This window comes from Epinephelus moara, chromosome 20 (genome assembly GCF_006386435.1).
Source record: "Epinephelus moara isolate mb chromosome 20, YSFRI_EMoa_1.0, whole genome shotgun sequence".
Classification (NCBI taxonomy): Eukaryota; Metazoa; Chordata; class Actinopteri; order Perciformes; family Serranidae; genus Epinephelus; species Epinephelus moara.
In genome coordinates, this window is record NC_065525.1 from 2086440 (window position 1) to 2113820 (window position 27381).

General features: G+C 41.4%; 1 protein-coding gene across 8 annotated transcripts in view; it reads right to left on the minus strand.

Moving 5' to 3' along the window:
* akap13 (A-kinase anchoring protein 13) overlaps window positions 1-27381 on the minus strand; it is a 190987-nt gene that overhangs the window by 68589 nt on the left and 95017 nt on the right. For 7 of the 8 annotated variants that reach the window (XM_050072194.1, XM_050072195.1, XM_050072197.1 and 4 more), the window contains 12 exons: window positions 26963-27071; window positions 23003-23045; window positions 21615-21726; window positions 13492-13639; window positions 12223-12388; window positions 10982-11088; window positions 7804-7950; window positions 7587-7696; window positions 7324-7467; window positions 5933-6058; window positions 5682-5799; window positions 5239-5359 (listed from right to left, as the gene is read on the minus strand). In XM_050072194.1, the coding sequence (XP_049928151.1) occupies window positions 5239-5359; window positions 5682-5799; window positions 5933-6058; window positions 7324-7467; window positions 7587-7696; window positions 7804-7950; window positions 10982-11088; window positions 12223-12388; window positions 13492-13639; window positions 21615-21726; window positions 23003-23045; window positions 26963-27071 (1451 nt within the window). Of the gene's footprint in view, window positions 1-5238; window positions 5360-5681; window positions 5800-5932; window positions 6059-7323; window positions 7468-7586; window positions 7715-7803; window positions 7951-10981; window positions 11089-12222; window positions 12389-13491; window positions 13640-21614; window positions 21727-23002; window positions 23046-26962; window positions 27072-27381 lie in introns of all 8 variants that reach the window. The other variant, XM_050072196.1, reaches the window with a different exon arrangement.

Consider the following 27381-nt stretch of genomic DNA (forward strand, 5'->3'; position numbering starts at 1 on the left):
GGTCCGGGAGGCAGACACCTTCTCCACATTTAAGACTAGACTTAAGACTTTCCTCTTTGATAAAGCTTATAGTTAGGGCTGGCTCAGGCTTGCCTTGTACCAGCCCCTAATTAGGCTGACTTAGGCCTAGTCTGCCGGAGGACCCCCTATAATACACCGGGCACCTTCTCTCTCTCTCTCTCTCTCGTCCTATTACTGCATTTGCTAACTCGGCCATTCTGGATGTCACTAACTCGGCTTCTTCTCCGGAGCCTTTGTGCTCCACTGTCTCTCAGGTTAACTCGTATTGTAGCGGTGCCTGGATGGTGTGACGTGTGTGGTTGTGCTGCTGCCGTGGTCCTGCCAGATGCCTCCTGCTGCTGCTGTTATCATTAGTCATACTTCTACTGTTATTATACACATATGATTATTGTCACACATGTATACTATGAGATATTAATATATTATTATTAATTATAATATTATTACTATCATTAATGTTGTTGTAAGCTACTGTCATTACCGTCTGTCCTGCATCTGTCTCTGTCTCTGTCTCTCTGTCTTTCTGTCTCATTGTGTCATACGGATTACTGTTAATTTATTATGTTGATCTCTTCTGTACGACATCTATTGCATGTCTGTCCGAGTTTTTCCTTATCCACTGTGAGGATCCAAAGGACAGAGGGATGTCGTATGCTGTAAAGCCCTGTGAGGCAAATTTTGATTTGTGATATTGGACTTTATAAATAAAATTGATTGATTGATTGATAATAGAATTCTACTGGTCAAGCAGAGTTAATGCCATTTTAAAATTTTCAACACTAAGCAGCATTCAGACAGATAGTAAAGGTAAAAAAGGCAAGTGCAGTTAGTTAGCTTTAAGTGTTTCAGTGAGTGTGCTCAGTTAGCAGTAAACTATGGCCCATCATGTTGATAGAGGTAAAAATTGAATGCATAATGTTTATAATTGCATACAGTATCTGGTTTTGTGTATCTTTAGTTGTCAATTTATGGCAAAGTAGGGCCCCTAAAACTTATCCTGCTTAGGGCCCCCAGATGTCCAGGGCCGGCCCTGCCTCCCACCCCCAAACCAGAGCATTCTACTGCAGTGTGACACACTGGGAGGCTGCTACTCTAAGCTAGCTTGTTACAAGATGGCTGAGCTCAAGGCTAACGGCCACAAATTTGAATTTATGAGCAGGTACAAGAAGAATACAGTGACTGTTTGACAGGTGGGCTCTGTGATTTCACTATTGTGTGATGAGATGGCTCACAACAGCTGGCGTCTCCGTAAAACGTGTTTGGGATGACCAGGGATCGACACAGTAAACTCACCTATTGTTTTCCTGATAATGCTACACTGTAAAAAACAAATCTGTGTTAAAATCAGCATGAGGAGAGCCAGTTAACATTGGCCTCGTTTCCCAGTTAAGAGCGATCTTAAGACTTAAGAGCACAGTTAAGAACGCAGTTAAGAGCGATCTTAAGACTTAAGAGCACAGTTAAGAACGTCTTTGGTAAGAAGGGTCGCTAAAATACGAGTGTTTCCCAGATGCGTTCTTAATGCCCTTCTTAGGATCGCTCTTAAGATCGCTCTTTAAGAAGCTCTTAACAGGAGCTGGCCACTACCGCGGTGCTGAAACTAAATCAATCGATGTTAGGCAAATTGATCACCCACCACTTAATCAGCGCATAAGTCACACACAGCGCTGCTACTGTTCTAATAATTCTAATGAAAAACTAAGACGATAAATATTTGTTAATGACCTATTTTCATGATGAAAACAAGACTACAACTATATAAAAAGTAGTCTTGGTAAGAGAATCATGAGGAAATGTATTATATTCAAACAAAAAAAACACAGACGCCTTGCTGAGGCCGGTGCTGTCTCCCACCACCTCCAGGAAGCTCCCCACTGCATAAAAACGCAGCGCAGCCAGGCACTGCACCTCCGGGCTGAGGGCGAAATTGCACCGGGTTGCCCTCCGGATGTGTGGAGACACTAGTTGATGAGGCGTTGTATCTCAGCACGGGGCAGCCGGTACTTCATTTGGACAGCCTGGTCTGACAGCACGTCAAGTGGGCTGAAGTGCTGACGCACAAATGCATTTACATATACACGGCAACGCTGTTGGTTAGCAGCGAGAATATGCTGTAAAGCAGCCATGGTTCCTCACACATGTATGATGTGGCAACGCCTTTATGTAGAGTAGCGGGTGAATTGTCCCTTCATGAGGTTCCAGCTGAGCTCAATTACACCACATCAGATGTGCACAGCACATACAGGAACACACTTGTTATTCCTCATACTTATTTTTCTTATTATTATTTTTCTTCCGCCAGATTTCGGTGCGTAACTTGTGCCACAGCTTTGAGCGTACATAGGGTCTTCATAAAACATATAGATTCAAGATTCAAAGTGTTTTCTGTCACAAATTAATGCTAAACAATATAAATCTGAAGTATAACATATATCAAAATATATACGATGTGCACTGTTTAAATATCTCCTTGCTTAGTGTAATATTAATTTGCCTGACGCGGCTGGAACTGTGAGCGTTTGGTCGCTAAGAAGACTGTTAAGAGTGGGTCAGCTCGATCTTACAACTCCTTCTTAGTGAAAGATCTTCTTAAGCTAAGAGTGATCTGGAAAATGCGTTTTTCTTTCACAGGAGGCTTAAGAGCGTTCTTAAGAAGCTCTTAGCGCTAAGAGCGATCTGGGAAACACGGCCATTAGCTGTTAGAAGCCGGTGGCTGTAACCAACAGCTAATGGAGGTTGCACTGTGTGACATTATGATGCGTTATGGCTCTGATCAGTAGTAGAGTATTGTGCAAAGGCAAATTATAGTGTTAGATAGTTCTAATGATATGTTCAGTAGCGGCTCGTGGTGAAATTGGGTGGAAGGGCTAACGCATTTGGCCTATGGCCTATACTGAACAATAGTTCAGCTGCAGTAACAGTAACATCACACCGAGATACAGTACCAGGTTACAGCAACAATGCACTACAACAAACCTAGAGAATTAGGCTAATTTCAAAAATGTTGTGATGCCAAAATCTCTCTCTCTCTCTCTCTCTCTCTCTCTCTCTCTCTCTCTCTCTCTCTCTCTCTCCCTCTGGCTCGCTCGCACGCAAACACGCACACACACACACACTGACTATTTTCCGCTGTACAAACAGACAGGAAAGGTAAAGAAAGGAAAGGAGTAATGCTCCTTTAATAAGAGGTTAGGGTTTGGGCTTTTCTGGGGATGCAAACAGGTTAATCACCTGTCATTAAGTCCGATTTTTGGATGAGGTCCCGCTCGATAGACAGCATTTAAAATAATCCACTTCTTTCAGCATGATGCTAACACAATTCGCAAGACTCAACTCTCACTCTCCCACTACAGTAACAGCGGGCAGGCCCTCACTGTACTTCCACGCACTGTCATTGGCCAGAAGTCAGTGGCCTGGGCTGAATTATTTTAGCCCAACTGAACAGTAAATCAAGGGGGCTTGTCACGACACCTGTCACTCACGATGTGACAACAATGATTGGAAGCTCATTCTAGATTATGGGCTGTAAAAAATCAGCCCATTTAGATAAATCCTGCATTTTTGTGACTATTTTAGTGCTGTTTCTGCTATAGGTTCCACCAAAAACAATCAGTTCCAAGGTAATAAATCCGTTCCAAAGGTTAATATTTTATTTAATTTAATAATTTTCTCATCTTTATTGTAAAAGATAGGCAGGGCTGAGCGCTGCTAGCCCATTAATACCAGCCGTCTCTGGATATGTTCACAGTAATCTTGTAAAATGTAGTTTTTAGTGAGAAACTTGAATAAATACAGCTGTTTAAAGGAGAAATGTGTTAATGTTTTCACAGCAGTATAAAAAAGATATTAGAGAGGGAATTATGACAATATCATATATCGTAAAAAGGCTTCTCAAGCAGTTATTTGTTTTAAAATATGCTTCCATGTAAAAGGTTATATTAAAGATTGTTTCATAAATGTGTATGACTGAATTTGTACTCATTCAAAGGTAGCGTAATGAAGGGCTGAATGACTTTAAAACTGTTTATTTATTTCTTTATAGTGCAGAATTCTTTGTTTTCCTGGCAAATGGGGAATAAATAACAATAAAAATGATATAAACAACAATTTAAAAACATCGGTATCAGCTATCAGCCAAATTGTTATTTTAAAAATTTGAATCGGTCCAGATTTTCAAAATTGGTGCATCCTCAGTTTGTTTGTTTGTTTTTTCTAACTACAATACTACATTTTAATTTATATGAGGAGCTGTTTTGTTTTATGAACTGGTAAAAAGACACCCCAGATGATAGGTCAGTCACGTATGGTTCCATCATTGTTCCAAGTAAAAAAAAAATCATACTTTATGATGTTAATTTTGATAGATAAAAATTAAATAAAAGAAAAAAAAAAGAAAAAAATTAAAAATCAAGAAAATGTCGGCATTTCTACTCTTTTGCTGTGTTGAAAATGTACCATACCAAGACACCACTGTATCATACCAACCAAACCGTGAATTTTGTGAACTGTTACACCCCTTGGGCTAACATTTGTCTAGGCTTCCAGAGCTTGGCTGCCCATACCAGAGAGTGAGCGTTTGGCTGCCGGGCTTAAGGTAAGGGATGTGGGCTTAACTGTTGCCTTGCTGCCTGGCACTGATCCGACGGCAGTCATTTGGTTAGCTCACGCTCTGTGGTCAGACACTGCTTAGCGTCTGTACTCCAGTTCATTTGTAGATATTAAACACACGGACATTACCTTAAAACAAAACCTTCATAGGGATAAGGGGGAAACTCCACTGTCTGTCTTCCTCGCAGCACTTAGAAACATCTCTAATAAATTTTAGTTCTGCACCAGGTCCAAATCATCTCTCTCTTGACTACTTTGGCATGCTACCTTTTAAACTAACACCAAAATGTCCTCCCCTGTTGCGGGCCCCCCTTGGTGGTTAGGTTTAGGGCAAAGGGTTTGGGTAAGGTTTAGGCAGGAGGAAACACATATCAATGCAGAGCAGACTTCGACACAATACCAAAACCAGCTCTACCACTAGGTGAGCCCACCCCACCTTACCTGACAGCCATGCAGGACAGCCAATAGGGAGACAGTGTGCCGTGACAATAGAAGGAGAATTTCAATTAGTTCTGCACATCTTATTGTCATAGTTTGAACAGGCCTGATGAGCTAAATCCTTTCCATCTGCTGATCTAAGAGCTGATACATACAGTGTGTAGTTTCTACCTGTAGACTTCCCTCAGTCTCCGTTTCTTCTCCTGCTCGTTGACTTTACTGTCCACAGCCATGATTAACTCCTTCACACAGCGCAGAGCTTCATAAACAGAGCCGTAGTCTTTATCTGAGTCTGTTGGAGCAGTGAGGTACCACATAAAACATATAAAACACATCTTGTGTAACTGCACTATGATACTGATATAGTTCAAGTGTCATACACTGAATTATTAAGTAGGTAGATACATGTTATCTCTGGTTAATTGCTGATGGCACAGTTCTTAAACTGAGGTTTTCAAAGAAACATTAAATACAGTGGCAATATCATCTCCAATCACTGACCACTTTTTACATTGATTCCAAATTAACAATACACTGTCCACACCATTCACTGACTTATATTTTACACTTCTGTGTTGGTTGGGACTTGTTACAGGGTGTGTCTCTGTCCTTACCTTTAGTGTGCTGAAGTATCCTTTGGATGAGAACAGGATATTTTGTGATCCTCTGAGTGACCAACAAAATGCACTCTGGAATACTGAGTCTCCGCACAATGCTGCTGCTCATTGTCCTCTGCACAAACAAGAAAATACACAGAGGTAATTTCACAATCAAATACCACAGATGCAAAGGAACCACAGAACTGTAACATCCCCTGATGTGTTAAATATATATAGAAAGAAGCTGGTATGAGATGGGTGCTGACCTTGATGAAAGCTTGGAAGCGTTTATCTTTGGCATGCAGGTCTTTGTAGAGATTGACAGCTTCATTGTGGCGACTGCAGAACTTCCCATAAACTTTCTTCATACGATCAGCACTGCAGCCTGAAAACTGAATTTAAAATCAACATTTCAAGTTAAATTGAAAGCCTCTAGACTGTTTTCAGTTTGCTCCAGTCAGTAAACATTGTCTCTATTGAGTTGAATTGCCAGGGGACAGAAGTGAAGTCTGCTGAGGTCAGTTTAAAGGGATTAGCCTTCATTTCATTGTCTATGTCTCCATATGTTGGTTGAATCAGTGATATCACCTTCAGATATGTCTGAGCCCATATAGGATGTGCCATTGTTGTTATTAAAGGGTCATTCTGTACATTTTTTTATGCTTTTCTATGAATGGGAACATGTGTAGTGGTCTAACCTGTTGTTTTTAGATGGATGTAGTACTTATGGTGACATGTAAGTGACATCAAATGAGTTTTACAGTGACCTGGGAGCCAAAGAGGGTGCACAGATGTACATAGAAGGGCCAATTTAAAATTCTCGCCTTAACATTTCTCTACTAAAACCTCCCTTTATAAGCTTCACTTTATAAGCATCTGTCTATGCACAGGTAATGCTCACATGTTGTGATATAGTTTGCTGGAGCTTTTGGGTTGCAACTGCATAATTTCAAAAGGATCTACTCTAACAGTGTAAAGATTTATTTGTTTGTAGGCAATTCCCTATTTCCTATTCCCATTGCTGCAGAGGCCTAAGCCAGATGCATAGTGAACAAAAAGAAGAAGAGAAGAACACTTTTTAAAAAATAATGCAGGCACAGTTAATGGCAGAGTGCACCACTGAAATGGTCTGATCAGTCTGAGAGTTCAATAATCTCATAAATCTTTACAACCTTTATGTCTAAATTCATTCATTCATTTCATTCATTCATTTTCTGTAACCACCTCTTGTTGGGGTTGAGGGGGCAAGGCGTGGGGTACACCCTGGACAGGTTACCAGACTATCACAGGGCTGACACATAGTGACAGACAATCATTCACTCTCACATTCACACCTACAACCAATTTAGAGTCACCAATTAACCTGAATGTCTTTGGACTGTGGGAGGAAGCCGGAGTGCCCGCAGTAAACCTATGGTGACATGGGGAGAACATGCAAACTCCACACAGAAGGGCTCCCCCTGGGTTCGAACCCCCCACCCCAGGTTCGACCAGGAACCCTCTAGCTCTGAGGCGACAATGCTAAGCATGGCACCAATGTGCTGCCCTATCTAAATTCACAAGAGTCTCAATATGAAACATTATTATCCACAACATCGTCACCAGAGCAGATGGGGTTTTCATCCCAGCAGCCTCTCCTCTTCTTTTTCATACTCACCTGGTTGAGTAGGATGTCCCCGATGCTACAGATGTAGAAGCTGTTGTTGTTTTGTCCCTTAACTGTTGAAGCCCTCTTTCTCTCCAGGAGCAGGGTGAGGAAATGTGAGTGTGTGTCAAACAGGCTGTCCAAAACTGGGAAAATCTAGAGAGAACGATCAATAGAGTAGCTCTTAATGTGTGTATTTTAATGATGATTTTCTTAGAAATAATGCTTGTATGCACGTGTCTATAGGTGGAACTACTCCTGAGCACATTCATCACCTTGTCCAGAGTGTGAGTGTCAAACTGCAGCTCCTTCTGAAGGCCTTTATAGTAAACTTCAGACATGATCTTCAGCGTCCTCACATGGTGGACCTCTGTCTGGAACAACTCTGTGGAAAGAAAGGGCTCTTATTTCCACAGGTATGGATATGTGGAAATGAGAGCATTCACATGTAAAGTTTAACTTCCTTCCAAAATAAGTGACATCATATCTTACCATAGATGACATCTTGTTTCTTGATTTCATCTTTCCTCAACATTTTCAAGAACTTCTTATCCATCATACCGCTCCAAGAATCAGCTTCCAGATCTTTAATGTCACACTCAAACTCTCCAATCAGCTGACTGTCTATCATCTCAGTACCTTCAACACACACACACACGCACACACACACACACACACACACACACACACACACACACACACACACACACACACACACACACACACACACACCAGAACCAAAGAACCATTTAAAGGGCACATGCAGAAATCTGTATCAACATCAGGTTTGTCAGACACACAAAAATACACTCTCCAGTTTTTTATATAGTGGCATGCAAAAGTTTAGGCACCCCTGGTCAAAATTTTGTTTAGTGTGAATAGTTAAATAAGTAGAAGATACACTGATTTCCAAAAAGGAAAAAGTAAAGGATGACACATTTCTTCATTATCTTAAGCAAGATTACTTTTTAATTTCAATCTTTAACAGTTTCAAAATAACAAAAAAGGAAAGCCTGAAGTACAAGTTTGGGCACCCTGCATGGTCAGTACTTAGTAGCGCCCCCTTTGGCAAGTATCACAGCTTCTAAATACTTGGTAAACAGGTAAGAGTCTTTCAGTTCTCTTTTGAGGTCTATCGACAGATTTTTAATGATGTTTAGGTCAGGGGACTGTGAGGGCCATGGCAAAACCTTCAGCTTGAAATTAACTTACTTTTTTACATGGTAGCACTGGTGCTCCTAACTTCAAAAAGTTAGGAGCACCAGCAAAATTCTGGGAGCAACCACCGTAATGTAAGAAGCACCAACGGTGTAATCGTTTTTTTGTATTGCAACAAAAAGTCGACATTATACTGTATACATTACATTGTATGTGTATAGTACACTTATATTAACAACTTTTTCAGTTGAAGACATTTTTAGAAAAAACACCACTGAACCACTGAACACGACTGTGAAGAGAAACCTTAGATGATGATAATACTGATCATCAGTCTGATGATCAGTATTATTAGTGGTAGCCTGGCGTTGCCAGACCCAATTCGCAAAACGCGAATGGGTCTGGACACAGACTGTACATTTCCTGTATTCCCAAGGGGCGGTATCAACGGCTGTCACTCAAAGTGCCCCTTCACGCAATTGGAAAGACAGAAAACCAATCAGAGTAAATGAAACATGTGACGTAGGCTAGCACAACGGCACTGTAAACAGACCAGCAAGCTGCAGCGGAGATGAGGTGTGATAAAACATATAAAAATATGTTAGTAAAATGTCCGCTGCGGATTTCCTCCTCACTGTGGACTCCGAGTTTCATGGCTGTGATTCCCAGCTTGGTTGCTTCCCTGACCTGCTCCTCCATGAGAGCAACTAGCGGAAAAACAACAATAGCCACTGGGTTTTCACTGAGTCCCATCTTTTTCCCGATCAACGGAGCCAGTTGGTAACCAAACCCCGTAGGAAGGACGGCAAACACACAATTTTTTTCAACAAAAGCTTTCAGTGCAGCCGTTTGCTCTGCTTTTAAAGAAGAGCCTTTATGATTGCATGGCCAGACTGATCTGCGGAGCGAAATAGAATATGAGCTCGCGAGATTAGGATGGTTTCACCAGGCTAGTTCAGTGTCAGCACTCACAAATATCATATATATCAGTGTCAGCACTCACAAATATCATATATATCCGTCTTTTAATAACGCACAGCAGTATCACAAACGGACGCGTTTAAGCACTTCCTCAGCGTTCCGAATTAGCTTCGGCTTCTAGTTCTGAGTGACAGAAGTGCCGCGGTCACGGAGTGATTTGAGGCTAATAACCAATCTAAAATCAGCATTAAAGGTAAAGCTCACATTTGAGTGGTCACTGTCAGCTCACGAGGCAGAGAGAAGCCTGATAACTTTATCAATGTAGCCTACTAACTTGTGGGGGGGGGGACTTATATTTAGAGGTTGCACAGATGAAACACAGACCGAAACGGTCGCAATTTTGAGCCCTGTAGTTCATTGTGGATTTCGAGGTGTTTTTAGGATCACTGTCCTATTGTAGAAGCCATCTTCTCTTCATCTTCAGCATTTTTACAGATGGTGTAATGTTTGCGTCCAGAATTTGCGGGAATTTAATTGAATCCATTCTTCCCAACCTGTAAAATGTTCCCGGGGCACTGGCTGCAACACAAGCCCAAAACATGATCGATCCAGCACTGTGTTTAACAGTTGGACAGGTGTTCTTTTCATGAAATTCTGCACCCTTTTTTCTCCAAACAAATATTGTCCAAAAAGTCAGTCCACAGGACCTGTTTCCAAAAAGCATCAGGTTTATTTAGATGTTCCTTTACAAACTTCTGATGCTGAATTTTGTGGTGAGGACACAGGAAAGGTTTTCTTCTGATGAATCTTCCATGAAGGTCATATTTGTACAGGTGGCGCTGCACAGTAGAACAGTGCACCACTACTCCAGAGTCTGATAAATCTTCCTGCAGGTCTTTTGCAGTCAAATGGGAGTTTTGAGTTACCTTTATAGCAATCCTACCAGCAGCTCTCTCAGAAAGCTTTCGTGGTTTTCCAGACCTCACTTGACCTCCACAGTTCTTGTTAGCTGCCATTTCTTAATTACATTACACACTGAGGAAACAGCTACCTGAAAACACTTCTTCTTATAGCCATCTCCTGCTTTGTGGGCATCAGTTAATTTAGTTTTCAGAGTGCAGGCACCTGTTTAGAGGAGACCATGGCTGCTGATTGTTAATGTTTCAGGAGCCAGAGGAACCTTGAAATTTCTATCATCTGGCCTTTCCCAACAATGATTGTAAACAAGACAGAGACCTAACAAGCGAATTAAGATCTGACACTCTGGTAAATTTGTCTAAGAACTCAAATTTCTTTTGCATGGTGCTCCTTTCCTTTTTTCCACTCTAAAATTGTACAATACAAAAATAATACACTAATCCTGCTTAACATGTTAAAAAGCATGTTTCATCTTTAACTTCATGGCTTTTGGAGATCAGTTCATCCTCTACTCACTTAATTATTCACAGTAAAAGAAATTTTGACCATGCATGCCCAAACTTTTGCTACTGTACTTGTTTTCATAGCATGTGTGTCTATGTGTGTCTATGTGTGTGTGTGTGTGTGTGTGTGTGTGTGTGTGTGTGTGTGTGGGCGTTTGTGTGGATGCTACCGTCATCGGTGAGTGACTCAGTTGAGGCACTGACTTTGCTCCCCTGATTGAGAGAGTCAGTGGACTGGGACAGAAACTTCAGGCCTTTCAGTGGCACATCATCTAACCTACAAGGAACAAAACCATGAACATGAATAACATTTTATATGTCCAGTCCCTACAAACAACAAGCACAACCTTTAGTTCTATAGCATATATACAGGCTGCTTCACACTAACAAAGGGAACAAAGAAAGATATACCAGGAAAATAAATTAACAGCAAGAATGAAAAGAAAAACTGCTTCGATCAATACAAATGAAACAATTACAAAACAGAAAGGGCATAAAAATACCACTCACCCCAAAAATACATTCTAAGAATAAATTCTTAGTATATAAGCACTGCTTACAGAATCATAATTTACTGAGCTGGGACAATCCTATCAAATTTATAGGCGGTTGTCTTGTTTATAAGATTTTGCATCCTTACCCCCTCTGTGCTTTTATCCACCTTATTTCTAGCCCCCATGATACCTTCTGTGAATTATGGGCACAACTTTGCCGCTGAACCGGAACCAGCATTTTCCAATGGTAATGTTAATGGTATGCTAATTCTCGGTAAATCTGTAACATATTCTCAGCCTAGATGACTTATGTTAAACACATAGTTCAAGGTATGCTGCTGCTGAATTTATTTAATAACGGGCAATTTAGTAATGTAGGTTGAGAATGCAGTCAGACAGGGAAAGACAAGGATATCATGTACTGACATTGAAAATACCTTCAGTCTCAGCATCAAAAAAGTTTTTCTTTCTCTCTCCGTCTTTGTTTGCTCCATGTTTGCAGGTTGACAGGATGCACCTATCCATAGTAATTATCACCTCCATATATGGTGGTCATTGGCTATTCATGGGTGGGGATGTATGCTAACTGATGACTAACAGAAGCACGCTGTCAAATTATAATTGGCATGAACATGCACATGTAGCTATAACCACATCTGAGTTTCCTGCGGGTGTATGAATCCAGTGTAGGTTTTTAGTACCAAGGTTTTTTATGTGCAAATCTACTGAAAGATTTACTGTCATTTCATGAATGACACGGACTGAGTGATATTTAATCATTAATATACATAAATAACAAAAACATTTTTGATAAGGCTCGCCTTACTTTGTGTGTGTGTGTGTGTGTGTGTGTGTGTGTGTCTGTGTGTCTGTGTGTGTCTGTGAGTGTGTGAGTGTGTTTGTGAGAGATGTTTCACCCTGCTATGTTGCTGGTGGAGATGCTCTTGGCCAGGTTGCTGTGTGGGTTGAAGATACTGGAGTGTCTCCATGGAATAAACTGGTCATCAGGAGTGGTGGCTGTGGACCAGCGTTCCCGTGATGACGAGGAGGATGTGGAAGATACAGATGATGCTGAAGATGCAGCTAGATATAAACATTAGATTACACATTTAGGACTTATTATATCAGTTGTAGACTTCCATGTCTAGTTTATTAGGAAATACAGATTTAAAATTGAGTAGTCTCGCTAAGACTGAGATGTCTTTATTATCAGATCTTTGACAAGGTCAAACTAACGGTAACACATTTTTACACCCTGCTCTGCTCCCTTTTAAAGTGTGCCATGTTAAAGGCTATATCTATACTATTTATATACCAGGCTCTTTCTTTACCTGAAGCTGAGGCCACAGGGCACAAGGTGGTCCCTCTCACCTGATGCTAACACTACTGGGGATTCTGCCTCATCTGTAATATAGTGTATTCTTCCTGTCGATCACTGTTTTTACAATCAGGTAGGCCTGTTTCATCCTTATGGACCTCACTATTGCCTTTTAAGGGCTCATTTATGCTCAATGTTAGATATGGACAGAGCCCTCTGTCTGCGTTCATTTTGTCCATGTTTAGCCATGTTTTCTTAGATTCTTAAGGCTCATTTATACTCCCTTTACATACAATAATAGATATGTCCATTTCAAATGTTGCAAATGTCACTGCCCTCATACTTCCTTGCATTCTTTATGATAGCACAGACACAGCCAATATATGACACTAAAGGGCAGGATCAAAAGTTTCACACAACGACAAATGAGGCGACAGTGGAGGAGGTTGTAATATTGTACCTTTAAACGGAGGCAGTGTTGTCGACAGCAGTGCTCTGTGAGGTTATTAGATATATTTTGATATGAATGGAAAAAAATTTCACTATAGTACTGATTTGTTCCATTCGGCATTATTTAAATTTCTTTGTCATCTCCTACAGTTATATCTCGCTTGAAATACACCACACTGCCTCCACGATATGCGGTGGTGCTGCTCTGTTTCATCCGTATTCGTAAGCTTTCAGAAAATGTGCCTCTGTCCAACTCTGTCTCCATTTATAACATTGGGCAGAAATTAGCCCTTAGCCTGGGAAAGTTACGATGAGACAAAGGAGAAGAAGACAGCTTGCCTGGCTCTCAGGAAAGAGAGAAGGAAAGAAAACAAGAGGGAGGGAAGGAGAACAGAAAAGAAGTGTGAGTGAGTCTTACTGTTGCAGAGGAAAGTTTCCTTATTATGCAGGACTTTGATGCTGGCTGTAGAAGGAGATGGGCTAACTGGGAGTAAGACATGATCGTTTGCACTCTTCTTGTCTCTGTCTTTACTCTCTCGTTCTCTCTCTCCCTTTCTGTCCTTCTCCTGGAAGCAATGAAAGAGAGGCACAGATAATCAATAGAGAAAATATTAACAGACTTTTTAATGTTTGGTTTTTTGTCTCATCAAATGATTTCAGTTGAAGGTGCTTTTTTTTTTTTCATATCGTCACATTAATTTAAGTCATTAAGTCTTTAAGTCTTGCTCAGCAATTGCCTACACTGCCCACATAGTCCTAACATACCCACCGATATTATATGCTATAATGTAAACTATATGGCAATGTCACAAACTGGCTCAGAGTATGTGACAAGAAGGGAGTCCACACAAAAGATTTACTTAAAACAAGCCAAATTTATTAAACTAAAATTAACTTAATAATCAATGGAGTGTGTAGATCAGCAAAGTCAGTCATGAAAGCCATGCATGGGTGAGTGTCAGGTGTTCTGTGGAGGTGTTGAAGGTGCAAACCAAAACCAAAGCTGCTCAGTGGATGTCAGCTGAAGACCAAGTGAACAGATTAAGCAGCTTTTATAGCTTGGAAGCCCAGGTGAGCCTAATCATGGTAACGACCCTCCCATGTCAGCCAGCTGCCTGATGAGACTGGCTGAAACATTCTCAAAGACATTGGAGGGGCGTCACCATTATTAGGCTCACTACAGAAGCTTCTGTAAAAAGCTGTTGAGTCCAAAGACTCTCTTCCATTGGTCTGACAGTTGTCAGCGTGCGTTTGACTGTGTACAAGCCTTGCTATCTCATGCTCCAGTCCTGGCTGCGCCCACATTTGATCGTCCGTTTAAAATGTCTGTTGATGCGAGTGATGCGGGGGCGGGTGCTGTGCTCCTTCAAGATGGAGATGATGGGGTGGAGCATCCAGTCTCCTATTTCTCAAAAAAATTTAATCCGCATCAACGTGTGTACTCTACTATTGAAAAGGAGGCTCTCGCGCTTATCTTGGCACTCAAACATTTTGAAGTTTATGTCAGCTCTGCTAGTGCGCCCGTTGTTGTGTACACTGACCACAACCCTCTTGTGTTTATTCATCAGATGCGAAACACCAATCAGAGGCTCATGCGCTGGGCACTATTTTTACAGTCTGTCAATGTGGAGGTCCGGCACATCAAAGGCCGAGAGAATGTCCTGGCCGACACATTGTCCAGATGTTAGTGTGTGAATGATGTTCGCGGCGCTTCCCCCCATTCACGTTTTTAGGGTGGGGGTGTTATGTGCAGCAGCCTGTGCTGTCTCTCTCTCCTGTCAGGTTTGTCTCCCTCCTCCCTCTGCCTGCTGCGTGCCTGAGTGCAGTCGGCACTCAGGTAGAGAGAGGAGGAGGGGATAAGAGGCACAGGGAGAGTAGAGACAGGGCTCGGCACACAGCACAGACACCAGCACAGGTGGTGAGGAGTTTTCCCCTTTTCCTCCTTTGTTCTCTTTCCCCAAGCAGGTTTTTCCCCCATGCTCATTTAGGAGCTGGGGTTTTGTTGTGTCAGTTTGTTGTTTTAGTTTGGGCTGGGGATTACCGGTAGTTACTTTATTCGTCTTTTTGTTTATTCTAGGTTTAGTTCCTTTTCAGGTAGTTTAGGGGGAGACGCTGGGAGTGACGGCCCACTGCGTGGCTGGCTCAGCGTCTTCCCTCCTTTTGTTCTTTTTGGCCGGGGTCTCCAGTCCCTTTTGTTTCTCTCTTAGTTGTTTGTGTTTTGGTTAATATTTTGGGTTACAAAAATAAAGCTTGTGGGTAAACTGTTACTTTTGGTGTGGCGTCCTCTTTTATATGTTGCAGCCTCCTGCCCCTATGGAGCCATGATTTCTGTGTTTGTATGGAGGCCGTAACAGGCAAAATCAACCCAGTCTCACTCCTAAGTTGTCCAATACTGGTGCTTGGGCAATGACTTCTGGCGTCAGACAATGATGAAAAAAAGATGACCTTTCACGTTGGCATGATACACGCGCAGTCACCGTTAACGTTTACGGGCGCCTGGTGGCGTCAGATACAGTGGGACAACAATTTAAGTAAAGGGGATGGAAGTCCGAGGAGGGTGGATGAGTCCAACATACGACAAAGGGGCCAGATGCATACGTGATATGTATGCACACAACCATGAATACGCTACTTTACACATAGACTGGTGCTAAAGAAGAATCACACAGACTTCAGACCAGTGTCCACACAGTTTGAGCTGTGGGTGAAATGATGCTGTGAAGGTTTGCACAGTAGCGAGCTCTTAAGGTGGATCCTGTAAAGCATCACTTTGCCAAGCAGATGAATGTAGTACACCTTCAGGTATACAGTCTCTTTCTTTCTTTCGTTCTTTCTTTCATTCTTTCTTTCTTTCTTTCTTTCCCGTTTATCATCTTTATTCTATACACTTCCATTCCATTAACTAAGATTGACATTGTGTGTCATCTACTAACACACAACAATTCAGGATGTATGTTGTATGTTTATAATGTAGCTTATCTCTGCCCATCACTGTCTCCCTCTGCTGCTGAAACTCTCATCCATGCCTTCATCACATCCAGAACTGACTACTGTAATAGCAGTCTTATGGTACATTATCCAAAGTCCTAAATAAACTCAACACTCACACATTCAGAACTCTGCCACCCGTCTGCTGTATTCTATTTTCTGATTGTTTTTAACTAATGTAAAGTGTCTTTGAGTACTATGAAAAGTGCTCTATAAATAAAATGTATTATTCAATTCAATTTAATTCAAATAACTTTATTTATCCCCGAGGGGCAATTTAAGAGCAGCACACTGAGTAGTTCAGAGAAAAAACACACAAGAGACAAGACATAAATAACTACAATATAAAAACAAGTGTAAAAAAGTGCAGTGCATTAGAGTCCAGTCCAGCCCTCCTATACAGTCTCAAGCTTCCTGAGAAAGGAAGGTTTGGAGGTGGGTTGGGTGTATTGACATCACTAAGGCAGCGGGTCAGTGATGGCTGTGAGTTGAGCAGGAGGACAGCTCTGGGAACAAAAGTTGCCCCCCTCCTCTGAGTCCTACAGCCTGGGCAGCAAAGATGACGTCCAGATGGAAGCCACTCAAACACTGCAAACAGGGGGTGTGATGGGTCCTGAAGGATCCTGCTGGCTTTCTTCAGTCTGTTGCTCGCAGAGTGTGGAGAGGGATTGTACAGGTAGACCAATGGTGGAGCAGATCTTCACTACACCAAGCAGCCGGTTTCTGTTTTGAAGTGGGATTAAATGGAACCAGCATGTGAAGGAGAAGGTGATGATGCTTTCTATGAAGGAGTAGTAGAATGTTGTGAGGATGTTTTTGCTCACGCCGAAAGAGTTCAGCTTCATCAGGAGATACAGTCGTTGCTGGCACTTTTTATGAATTTCATCAGAGTTGTGATCAAACTTCAGCTGGTCATCGAATACTGTGCCCAGGTACTTGTATTTCTCCACCACTTCCACAGGTTCCCCATGAATGGTGGTGACTACAGCCTCAGCCAGCTCCCTCTGTCTTTTAGAGAAGGTCACTACCATCTCTTTGGTCTTGGTTACATTCAGCTCCAGTCTTTCAGCTAGAATATGTGGCTGCAGAGTGTTAAATGCAGAGGAGAAGTCAGCAAACAGCAACCTGGCTTTTTTTTTGGGTTTTCAAGATGCTCATATATGGTGTTAATGAGAAAGGCTTTTGCATCATCCACCCCTCTCCCTGCCCGATATGCAAATTGAAGTGGATCCAGCTGACCATCTACTGCTGTGATGATGTGATTTTTTATCACCCTCTCCAAGGCCTTCATCACAAGAGAGGTTAGGGCAACAGGCCTGTGGTTGTTCGGCACCTTTACAGTGCTTTTCTGGGGGAGGGGAATCACTGTCGAATGTTTCCACAGCTCAGGAACTGTGGAGCTGGCAACTGAGCTCTGAAAGAGGAGCTGGAAGACTCCACCTAGCTGATCAGCACAGTGCTTCAGAGTTTGGCCACAGATCTTATCGGGTCCAGGTGTTGTGTTGACTTTGGTCCTTTTAAACATTCTTACCACATCTTCAGAACTAATATTAAGTGCAGAGCCACCAGTTTTTAATGAAGCCATGGCTGTTTCAAGCTGGGCGCTATTGTCAGTCTCAAATCTTTTGAAAAAGGAGTTGAGGTCATTTGGCAGTGATGCTGGACTACTCTCCTCAACATGGATGGCTTTTTGAGAGGTGGAAGTTGTATTCACAGCTGCCATATTTTTGAGACCTTGCCAGGCTGTGCGCAGGTTCCCACCTTTGAATTGTTGCTCAACTTTGTCCCTGTACTTTAGCTTGGCAACTTTTATGGCACGCTTCACCTCTTTGTTGATCTCTTTTTTCTCATTGTCAGAACCAGAGAAAAAGATCCTCTTTTTCCTGTTTAGGAGAGCTTTAAGTTCTTTCGTCACCCATGGTTTGTTATTGGGAAAGATGGTAATTGTTTTGGTGGGATGATGTTATCCACACTGTTACGGCCCCCAGCTGTTAGTGTGTGTTATTAGTGTTGTATATTATATGTTTCGTATTTTTGCCGTGGGTTTTCCTCGTCCATTATTTTTTATTTCAAGTGAGCGCTCCTGCTTGTTGTACAATCCTTTGCTCATTGACAGGTCCCGCCGACAGCCATTGGTCCTCCGCAGCTGCTACAGATGAACTGTCAACGAGTACGCAATGGTGCTCTGAGTGGTTTACCCTGAAGAGAAGGTTCACTTTATTTGTGTCATGTTTTTGGTTTGATTGTCCATATTGGATTGTGCCTTAACTCTTGAGCTGTAGAAAATAAACTACAGCCTTTTCTTTGTAAAACGTCGTCTTCTGCCTCATTTATGTTGTGCCTCTGTTCCCCTAGCCTGGGGCATAACACACACAAAAAGAAATATATGGTGTCACAGTGTCCACCTGCTCATTGATGTTGCTGGAGGGGGCTATTAGGTTCATCCAGTAAGTAGTTTCAAAGCACCCTTGTAGCCTCTCCACACTGTCACTTGTCCATTGCTTGATAGTCTTAACGACCTTCTCTGCTCTCCTCACAACAGGTAAGTATGCTGGTGCAAGCAGGATGGCAGCGTGATCAGCAGATCCAAGTAGGGGGAGGGCAACAGATTTATATGCATTAGGAACAGATCCATAGCATTTGTCAAGAGTCTTCCCCATATGGGTGGTGCAGGTGACATATTGATGAAAACCTTTGAGAAAAATTTTTTGTCAGCACTGCAGTGATTAAAGTCACCAAGAACAAATTTTGGAGAGTCTGGGGAGATGAGTTCAAACCTGCTGAGTGTAGACATGATGTGGTCAGAAGCTGCAGATGCCTTTGCTTTAGGATGAATATACACCAAGATAAAAAATAGCTGAGGGAATTCTCTGGGGAGGTAAAAGGGACGTAGGGAAACCGCCAGTTCAATGTCTGCAGTATACAGTCTCTCCCTCTTGCCAGTCAGCTGACTGTCTCGGTCGAACCTTGTTGGTGTCCCAAAGCCGTCAATATACAGAGAACTGTCGCTGTCATTGCTGTTGAGCCAGGTTTCGGTGAATGCCAAAATTGCAGCAGTCCTGTATTCGTACATGTATGTCGCATTGGCTTGTAGTTCATCTGTCTTGTTGTGTATTGAATGCACATTGGCTAAGATGACTGAGGGAAGCGGTTGGTGTTTACCTCTCTCCCGTTTGAGTCTGGCTCTCACTCCGCTCTTTTTCTTCCTCCCCTGCCGGGTCTTTTTCTTTCTGTTGGTATCCGAGGCATAGCTGGATGGACGGATGCGTAGTATCTCCTCTGGAATCGTCTCTTCAGGCGCTTGATTCGCGTGGAGCTGAAGCTGAAGCAGGAAGCCTCTGGAGTATGCAACACGCCGGCTGATTGCCGTGCCCGACGAGTAATCCACAAAATGCACAAGTTGTAGAAGCACCACAAAACACAGTCCCAGGTAATCCATTGCACTTAAGTCACAATCCCAAAAATAAATGAAAGAGAGTAGAAGAGGTTAAAAGACAGAAGAGATTTAAAAAGAACCACTCAGCGAGCCGACCGGTCAACCGCACGAGCAGCGACCCGGAACCTATACTACTATTAGTAGTAGTAGTACTATTACTATCATTATAGTTACTAATATTATCATTATTATATCATTGACCAAACAGTGGTTACTGATTTAGAGTGATTCTTGTGAGAGCACTCATGTTTATAGAAGTTTTTATTTCATCTTTGATCTCCATTATAACATGAACAAATTCAGCAGGATAAGAAATGCAGCAGACAAAACCACATCAAACGAGCTACAAGCACAACACTGACATGAATCTCATAGACTGACTGCAGTGAAGTCATCTAAAAGGAAAGAAGGAAACTGTTTCAACTTCCTGTTATGAGCTGCTGATGGTGTTGCAGGGCTGACTGCACCAGTGATGACACAGTCTACCCTGTTTTGTGTGTGTGTGTGTGTGTGTGTGTGTGTGTGTGTGTGCGTGCGTGCGTGCGTGCGTGTTCTTGTACAAGCTACTTAGTGAGGACCAAAATATGTATTTGGTCCTCACTTCCTTAAAGGCTTGTTTAAAGGGATAGTGCACCCAAAAATGAAAAGGAAGCTATTATCTACTCAGAGAGGGGGTAGCAACACAACTCCACCTAATGGAGGCTTACGGCGCCCAAGATTCAAACGTCCAAAAACATGTGTAATCCAGCTTTTTATGTCAGGGCTTCAGGACACTTAGATCACTACGGACAAGCAGTATGGAGATATTTTGTGGTTTCAATTATGTGTTTTTGGACGTTTGAATCTGGGGTAACGTAAGCCTCCATTAGGTAGAGCTGTGTTGCTACCCCCTCTCCCCTTGGATCTCTGCAAGTGTTGTGAGGACTCTGAAACTTCACCTGAGCCTCCCTCGGCATATGCACTTATCCAGACTTTATGCAACACAAATCACATTCACATAGACTCATTTACAAACAGGCTTTCAACAGAGCTACACCCAAGATGCAAATCAAAGTTTCCGCTTCTCTTCCTTTGTCTTTGTCCTGACAACACAGTCAGACAAAACCTCCCCTGATCTGAAGCCAGCTTTGATTCGGCCACCTTGTAGTTCTCTGTTGTCAGCCATTTTGTTTTGTAGGCCAAATGGCCCTTTGATTACCACACACCTTTGTCTTTCTTTCTCTCTCTCTCTCTCTCTCTCTCTCTCTCGCACACACACACACACACACACACACACACACACACATACACACCAAGCTTGTATATAGATAGTTAGCTAGAATTTGTGTGTTTTGGTTTTGCTTTACTTACTTACTTACGTAATGAATAAATATAATTTTCTGGAATCATACCTGCTGTCTGTTTAATATTGCACAAGAGTGAGTGAATAGTCAACCTCTGCTATGCCAAGAACTCTGAAATCCTTCAGGCTTTACTGTTAATTTTGGTTACGGTTATTAATTTAATTATAAATCAAAAATTCCAAATAGTTTAGTGTATTTTATGAGACTGATATCTTTAACTGGCTATCATTTTTGCCTTTTCTGGAATGGTGCCCCATGAGGTGTTGTAAATTATGTAAATTAAGTCACATTATTTAACATAATCAATAATTATTATTAATAATGATTAATTATTTCCGATCCCAACACACACACACACACACACACACACGCACACTTAAATACAGAATTAGATGGATTAGCTCCATAATATATTACCAACCTGCTAACTCCATAATTTTAAATCACATTTTTAACATTCTCTTCCTGTTTTTGTTTTTTTGTTGTTTTTCTTTCATTACATTGCTCTTGCTTTTATCATGTGAGTTGTTTTGAGTCTTTTTCACTTTCCTCCTGCCTCATTTCTATTGTTGTTTTATTGCATTGGATTATGTATTGCTGCCTTTTATGAATCTTTTACTTCTTCAGTCATGTAAACTTTGTGTTGGGGCAGATCCTAACCTATCTGCCCTGACTGCAAAGCACTTTGGTTCAACTCCTGTTGTTTTTAAATGTGCTATATAATTAAAAGTGACTTGACTTGACAATGTAGTACCTTGATGCAGGTGTTCTCACCTTGCCTTTCTTGCTTATCTTGCTTCGGAGGTAGCTGAATGTCCGACTAATTTTAGGTCCCCCTTTTCCTTCAGTGTCACTCCGCAGAGGGCCCGGCTCCTCCTCTGAAATACTGACCAACACACACACCATTACGGAGCCAGTCTGCTCCAATACACACAACAAAAGGAGTGAAAAGTCTGCTCATTTTAATATAATTGAATACTTTTTGGTAGTGGGTTCCACGTAAATACAGCAATCTATAGAAATATTTGTATTTAAAGTAATTCTAGGGTTCCCACACATTTTCATGGGCTAAATTACAAAACTTTTCCATGACTTTTCAAGGACCCATAATAACATTCCCATGACCAACAAAAACAGAAATGTACAGTATACTTTACTTCAAATGTTAATTATATTAATATAGGTGGTCAGTGGACCCAGAGCAGTAGAGCTCCCAGCACTGGGAAGTGACAGCCAACAGTACGGGTAGCCCACTGGTTAATTTGTTCACGAAAAAAAAAACATAACGCTCTGTACCTTGGAATGACTCTACTTTCAAAGCAGTTAAAACAAAACCAAAGTACGCAATGGTGCTCTGAATGAAAAATGAACACCCAGGCTGCCCATGTCAATTGCTCCATCTCAAAAATTGTTATGATGTAAAAATGCTGGGGCATAGCTATGGAAACTTTGGGGTTAAAAACCCTACATGTTACATCACACTGTCACAACATTTTTCTAGCCTCACTTGTCCGACGTTATTTATATTATCATATATAATAAATTATGTTATATAACATGTAATATTATATAGTACACTATTTCAGATTTGAACTCTATTAAACACAATTCCAGCTAGCTGACATATATGAATGGAGAGACTGATGACATGGACAAAATGAAGAAACATACATGATGACAAAGTGTCTCACACATCAACACATTTTAGAGCTATGTTACTTCAGCAGCTACAGAAAATAAATTGTTGATATGTAACATTACTTGGAAGGATATCTACAGATGATTACTGTGACAATGAATTCCATTACACAAAACAAGATTCAATGACTTCCAAAACATTCAAGGATTTTACAAATTCTATGACTTTTCCAGTCCCGGAAAACGAGACCAGGGAATTCAATGTCTTTTCCAGGTTTTCCATGACTGTGGGAATCCTGTAATTCCATTAGAGTTACTGGCCTGGTGGAAATTGCATTACTGCACTAAAAAAAATAAAATCTCAGCAAAACTGTGGTACCCTGTATTTAATAGCAGTCTGTGTCTATATTTGGAAAGTTACTGACTTCAGCTGCAAGAGTATGGTTTAAAATATAAGAATACTGTAGAAGCATTAATGTATGAAACAACACAGTAAAATAAGCTTCATCAGTTTCCTTTCTTACCTGTATTCTAGCGACCCGGAGTTACTGGACAAGGAGCTCACCCCTACAGTAAAGAGGACAGACATCATCTGATCAAGACAACACAGCTTCATGGCAATATCATTCATATAACACCTCCAACAAAGTGTTCAAAGCCAGATTTACTTATTAAAGGAAATGGCCACTTCAGAATGAAAATACAGACAGTATGTAGTATTATGCTATAAAAGTGGAGTAAATTATGTCTTTTCAAGTCAATTTTGCATGCCGCGGCTTCAAAGAACTTGGATTACGACAGACGAACCGTTCTGACGTTTTTGAAATGCATTAGTGGGTTTCGTGCACTTCAAGTGTATGGAAAAATCCAGCTGGCTGTTATCCTCCGATACCCCGAACGAGTTATGTGGATTAAAAACTACACTGGACTTCTTGTCGGCATGAGGGTGAGTAAGTACTGTCTGTATTTTCATTCTAAATTGGCCATTTCCTTTAAGTCTGGTCCAGTAAAATGACAGTTTAAGTAAAGAGATAAAGTGCTGTTATAGCCATAAAGCTAACAAAAAGTTAACCAAGGAAAAAAGAGGGAAGACATGTGGGCTCAAGAATATTATCAGTGATGGAATGAGAAGAAGAGAACACTGCTACAGGACCACCTTTCCATGTAGCAATTGTAAAACGAATATGTTGCTAGGGCTGGACGATATGGCTTAAAATAATACTGCACTATTTTTAGGGTTATTTATATATTATATTGCAATATTTTGAAAACTCATTCAAAATAGTGCAGACTACTAAAGACCTACAGGCACAAAGACACATGCTTCCTCTGCTCACTCTGTTGTTAATCTAATCAAATTTAACTGTTAGTCAGCCAATCAGGGACTGGAGCTGGTCCTTATGAAGAGTTGGGCATGAGATAGTTCAGTCGTGAGCACAATGGCAGACTGACAAAGTTTGGAGACAAGTGAAAAACGGCCTAGCAAAAGAAAACAAGCTCCTCTGACTGAGGAGGCAAAGAAGAGCAAAAAGGAGAGTGATAAAAGAAGAGGAAAAACAAGAGTAAACCTCAGGCAGGCGTTCAAGAGATGGAGGGAGCTCCATGACCAAAGAGGCTTCAAAACTGAAGTCCAGCTAGCTTTCTCTCTAATGGATCAGTAAGTAACACGGCTAAATGTTAGCTAGATGAGAGAGGACTGTACTGTACTGGCTGCTAGTTAATTCCTAGCTGGCCAGCATCGCAAATTGCCGCAACCAGGGACCGGGTAGCAAGTGTTGATCAGCTGACATCCTCGTTGCCGTTCTACGGCAGCCCTCTGACAGTGATACCCCCCTCCGTTCCTTCTGTTCACTTCTCACAGAGGCAGCTATCGACGGACATCACCCAGCTAAGTTACGCCCAGCTAAGTGAACACTGAACTTTGTTTCCCATTCAATTTGAGCTCCAACCGGCCGCATCGTTTCCATATGGTACCGTTTATTCTAGAATCGGGACTGTTTACATGTGCATATTGGTATAATTTACTGTGAGTTGTTTGTACTGGTACTGTGTATTCTGGTATAATTATTTGCATTACTATTTGTTTTTTCTTCAGATAAATCTGATAATTGTTGCTCGGTCTCTTTACTCATTTATTTAGTAGAGTGTCCACACACCTTCTCATTCTACATATACATAGAGGTATACTGGTGGCTTTACAGCCTACATTTTATTGATTATCTCTGATCCCCACGGTCAATTTGGTCGTTGTGACAGTGCGACGCAACACCGCTGACGCTTGTGGTGCCAAGCTAAAAAAAAGGAAACGAATCCTATCTGTTGCCTCTTTAATGTGGAAATTTCTTGTTTATAGTTTACAGTATATGAGGTGTACAAACTTTTCATACTGTACATTTTATAGCCTTAATCTACACACTGTAAATTAATATTCGATTTTTGTGTTTTTAATTGAGAGTTTTACTTGATAGATTCCTGTGCTTCCTGGATGACAATAAACTTGAACTTGAAGAAGATCGTGAGATGCATTTGAAAGGTAGTAATTGGACCTTGACTTGAGATTTGTTAAACTACTGTTTCCAAGAATAACAATGAATATTTATGTCCAAAAGTTCACACATTTGACTCATACAAAAGCAGACTATTGGGATGGTGGATTTGTGCTGTTAAGGTATTGGTGAGAATTGAAATCTGATCCAGGAAGTTCATTCAGAGTAACTGATTGACGCGTTTAAAGGTTTATCTCACACCAAATAATGCACTACGGTTTGTAATATGATGAAATGGAATTTTACAACTCTGGATAGATATCATGGTGGAAATGTTTCTTTTGTCCCAATGATCGATAGAAATACAGTGATCTCAATATAACGTAATCTATTAGGAATGTGTGTTTGTATGTATGTAACTGGCCAACAGAGCACCTTGCCCGATGACATCACATTGCCTTGCAGCAGAGATCGAGCCTGGTATCACTTGTTTGCCAGAGCCTTCTGCATTGCACAGATGTGAAACTGATCCTCTCATCTTCAAGCATTCTTGGTAAGACAGCAAATATCCCCATGGTTTTCTCAAAAGCTTTCCTTTGAAGGTAAAGTAATTAAAGGTTTTGGTGTGTTTAATATAGAGTAGGTCTGAAGATGGGCTTTCATTGTAGTAAAAGTAGGTCATCTGTAAATGTTTCAGTGGTGGTGACAAGTTGTTCAGGACAGGGCAGCTTAATAGTGGGGAGAATCAAATGGACAGAGGAGACACTTTTTTATTGTTCCACAATCCAGAGAACTCCTACACAAACAGATGCTTTTAGGTTGAGCTGTAAAAAGCTGATGGCTTTGGGAACCAGAAAGTGTCTTTTCTAACCATCAATCCTGCAGTTCCAGGAGGAAGTGAACACGTTTTAGTGAGCACTAGTGAGTTTTTGTTGGACAGTGTTACAAGACACCACACTGACAGAGGAAACATGGGACTACCACTTTATTCATCATACTTACTCCCCCTCTCCTCTTCTTCACTGGAGGAAGAGCAAATAGAAAAGAAGGGTCTATTTTTGGGGTAGAGCAGTGAGATACTGAGGGAGAAGCTGACTCGTCGCTTTGATCGAGGAAATCCATTCACTACAAGGTATCAATGGGATGTAGCAGGATGAACAAGAAAGCAAAAGAACAATCTTACTGTATACTGAGTCAAGAGTGCAACTTCAAAACTATGGACAGGTGCAGTAGCGGCTCGTGGTGAAATTGGGTGGGAGGGCTAACGCATTAGGCCTATGGCCTATACTGATCAATAGTTCAGCTGCAGTTAACAGTAACATCACACTGAGATACAGTACCAGGTTACAGCAACAATGCACTTCAACAAAACTAGAGAATTAGGCTAACGACGGCCTTTCTGGGGATGCAAACAGGTTAATCACCAAGTTATTAAGTCAGATGATTTTTGGATGAGGTCCCGCTCGATAGACAGCATTTAAAATAATCCACTTCGCAATTCGCAAGACTCAACGCTCACTCTCCCACTACAGTAACAGTAGGCAGGCCCTCACCATACTTCCACGCACTGTCATTGGCCAAAAGTCAGTGGCCTGGGCTGAATTATTTTAGCCCAGCTGGACAGTAAATCAAGGGGGCTTGTCACGACACCTGTCACTCACGATGTGACAACAATGATTGGAAGCTGATTCTAGAGTATGGGCTGTAAAAAAATCAGCCCATTTAGATAAATCCTACGTTTTTGTGACTATTTTAGTGCTGTTGCTGCTATAGGTTCCACCAAAAACAATCAGTTCCAAGGTTCAATAACTAATATTTTAATATTTTCTTTAATTTAATAATTTTCTTGTCTTTATTGTAAAGGTTAGGCAGGGCTTAGCCCTGCTAGCCCATTTATAACAGCCGTCTCTGGACAGGTGACAGAATGAAGGGATTAAGTAAAAGATAAAAAGAGAAGGGCAATTAAAAAAAACAGATTGTTTATAAGCAGAAACTCACCATCTATATCACGCTGATTGATGGCAACCATGGAGATGGATTTGGTGAGGAATTGGTGATGGAACATGGCAGGACAGCTGTTTGTCACTGACAGTACTTGATGTGATGGCTGAAAAANATATGTACTGTATACATATATATATATATATATATATATATATATCATCCTGAGGGTTCTGCAGAGTATCTTAGCTCTTCCTAGGACTGCACACTTCTGGACTGAGGCTTCAGATGTTGTTCCTGGAATCTACCAGAGCCACTCTTTGGGGGTCACTGCCCCAAGTGCTCCTACTACCAAGGAGACCATGTCAACTTCGACCTTCCACATCTGTTCCAGCTGTTCTTTCAACCCTTGATACCTCTCCACCTTCTTGTGTTCCTTCTTTCTGATGTTGCTGTCGGCTAGTATCACCACATCT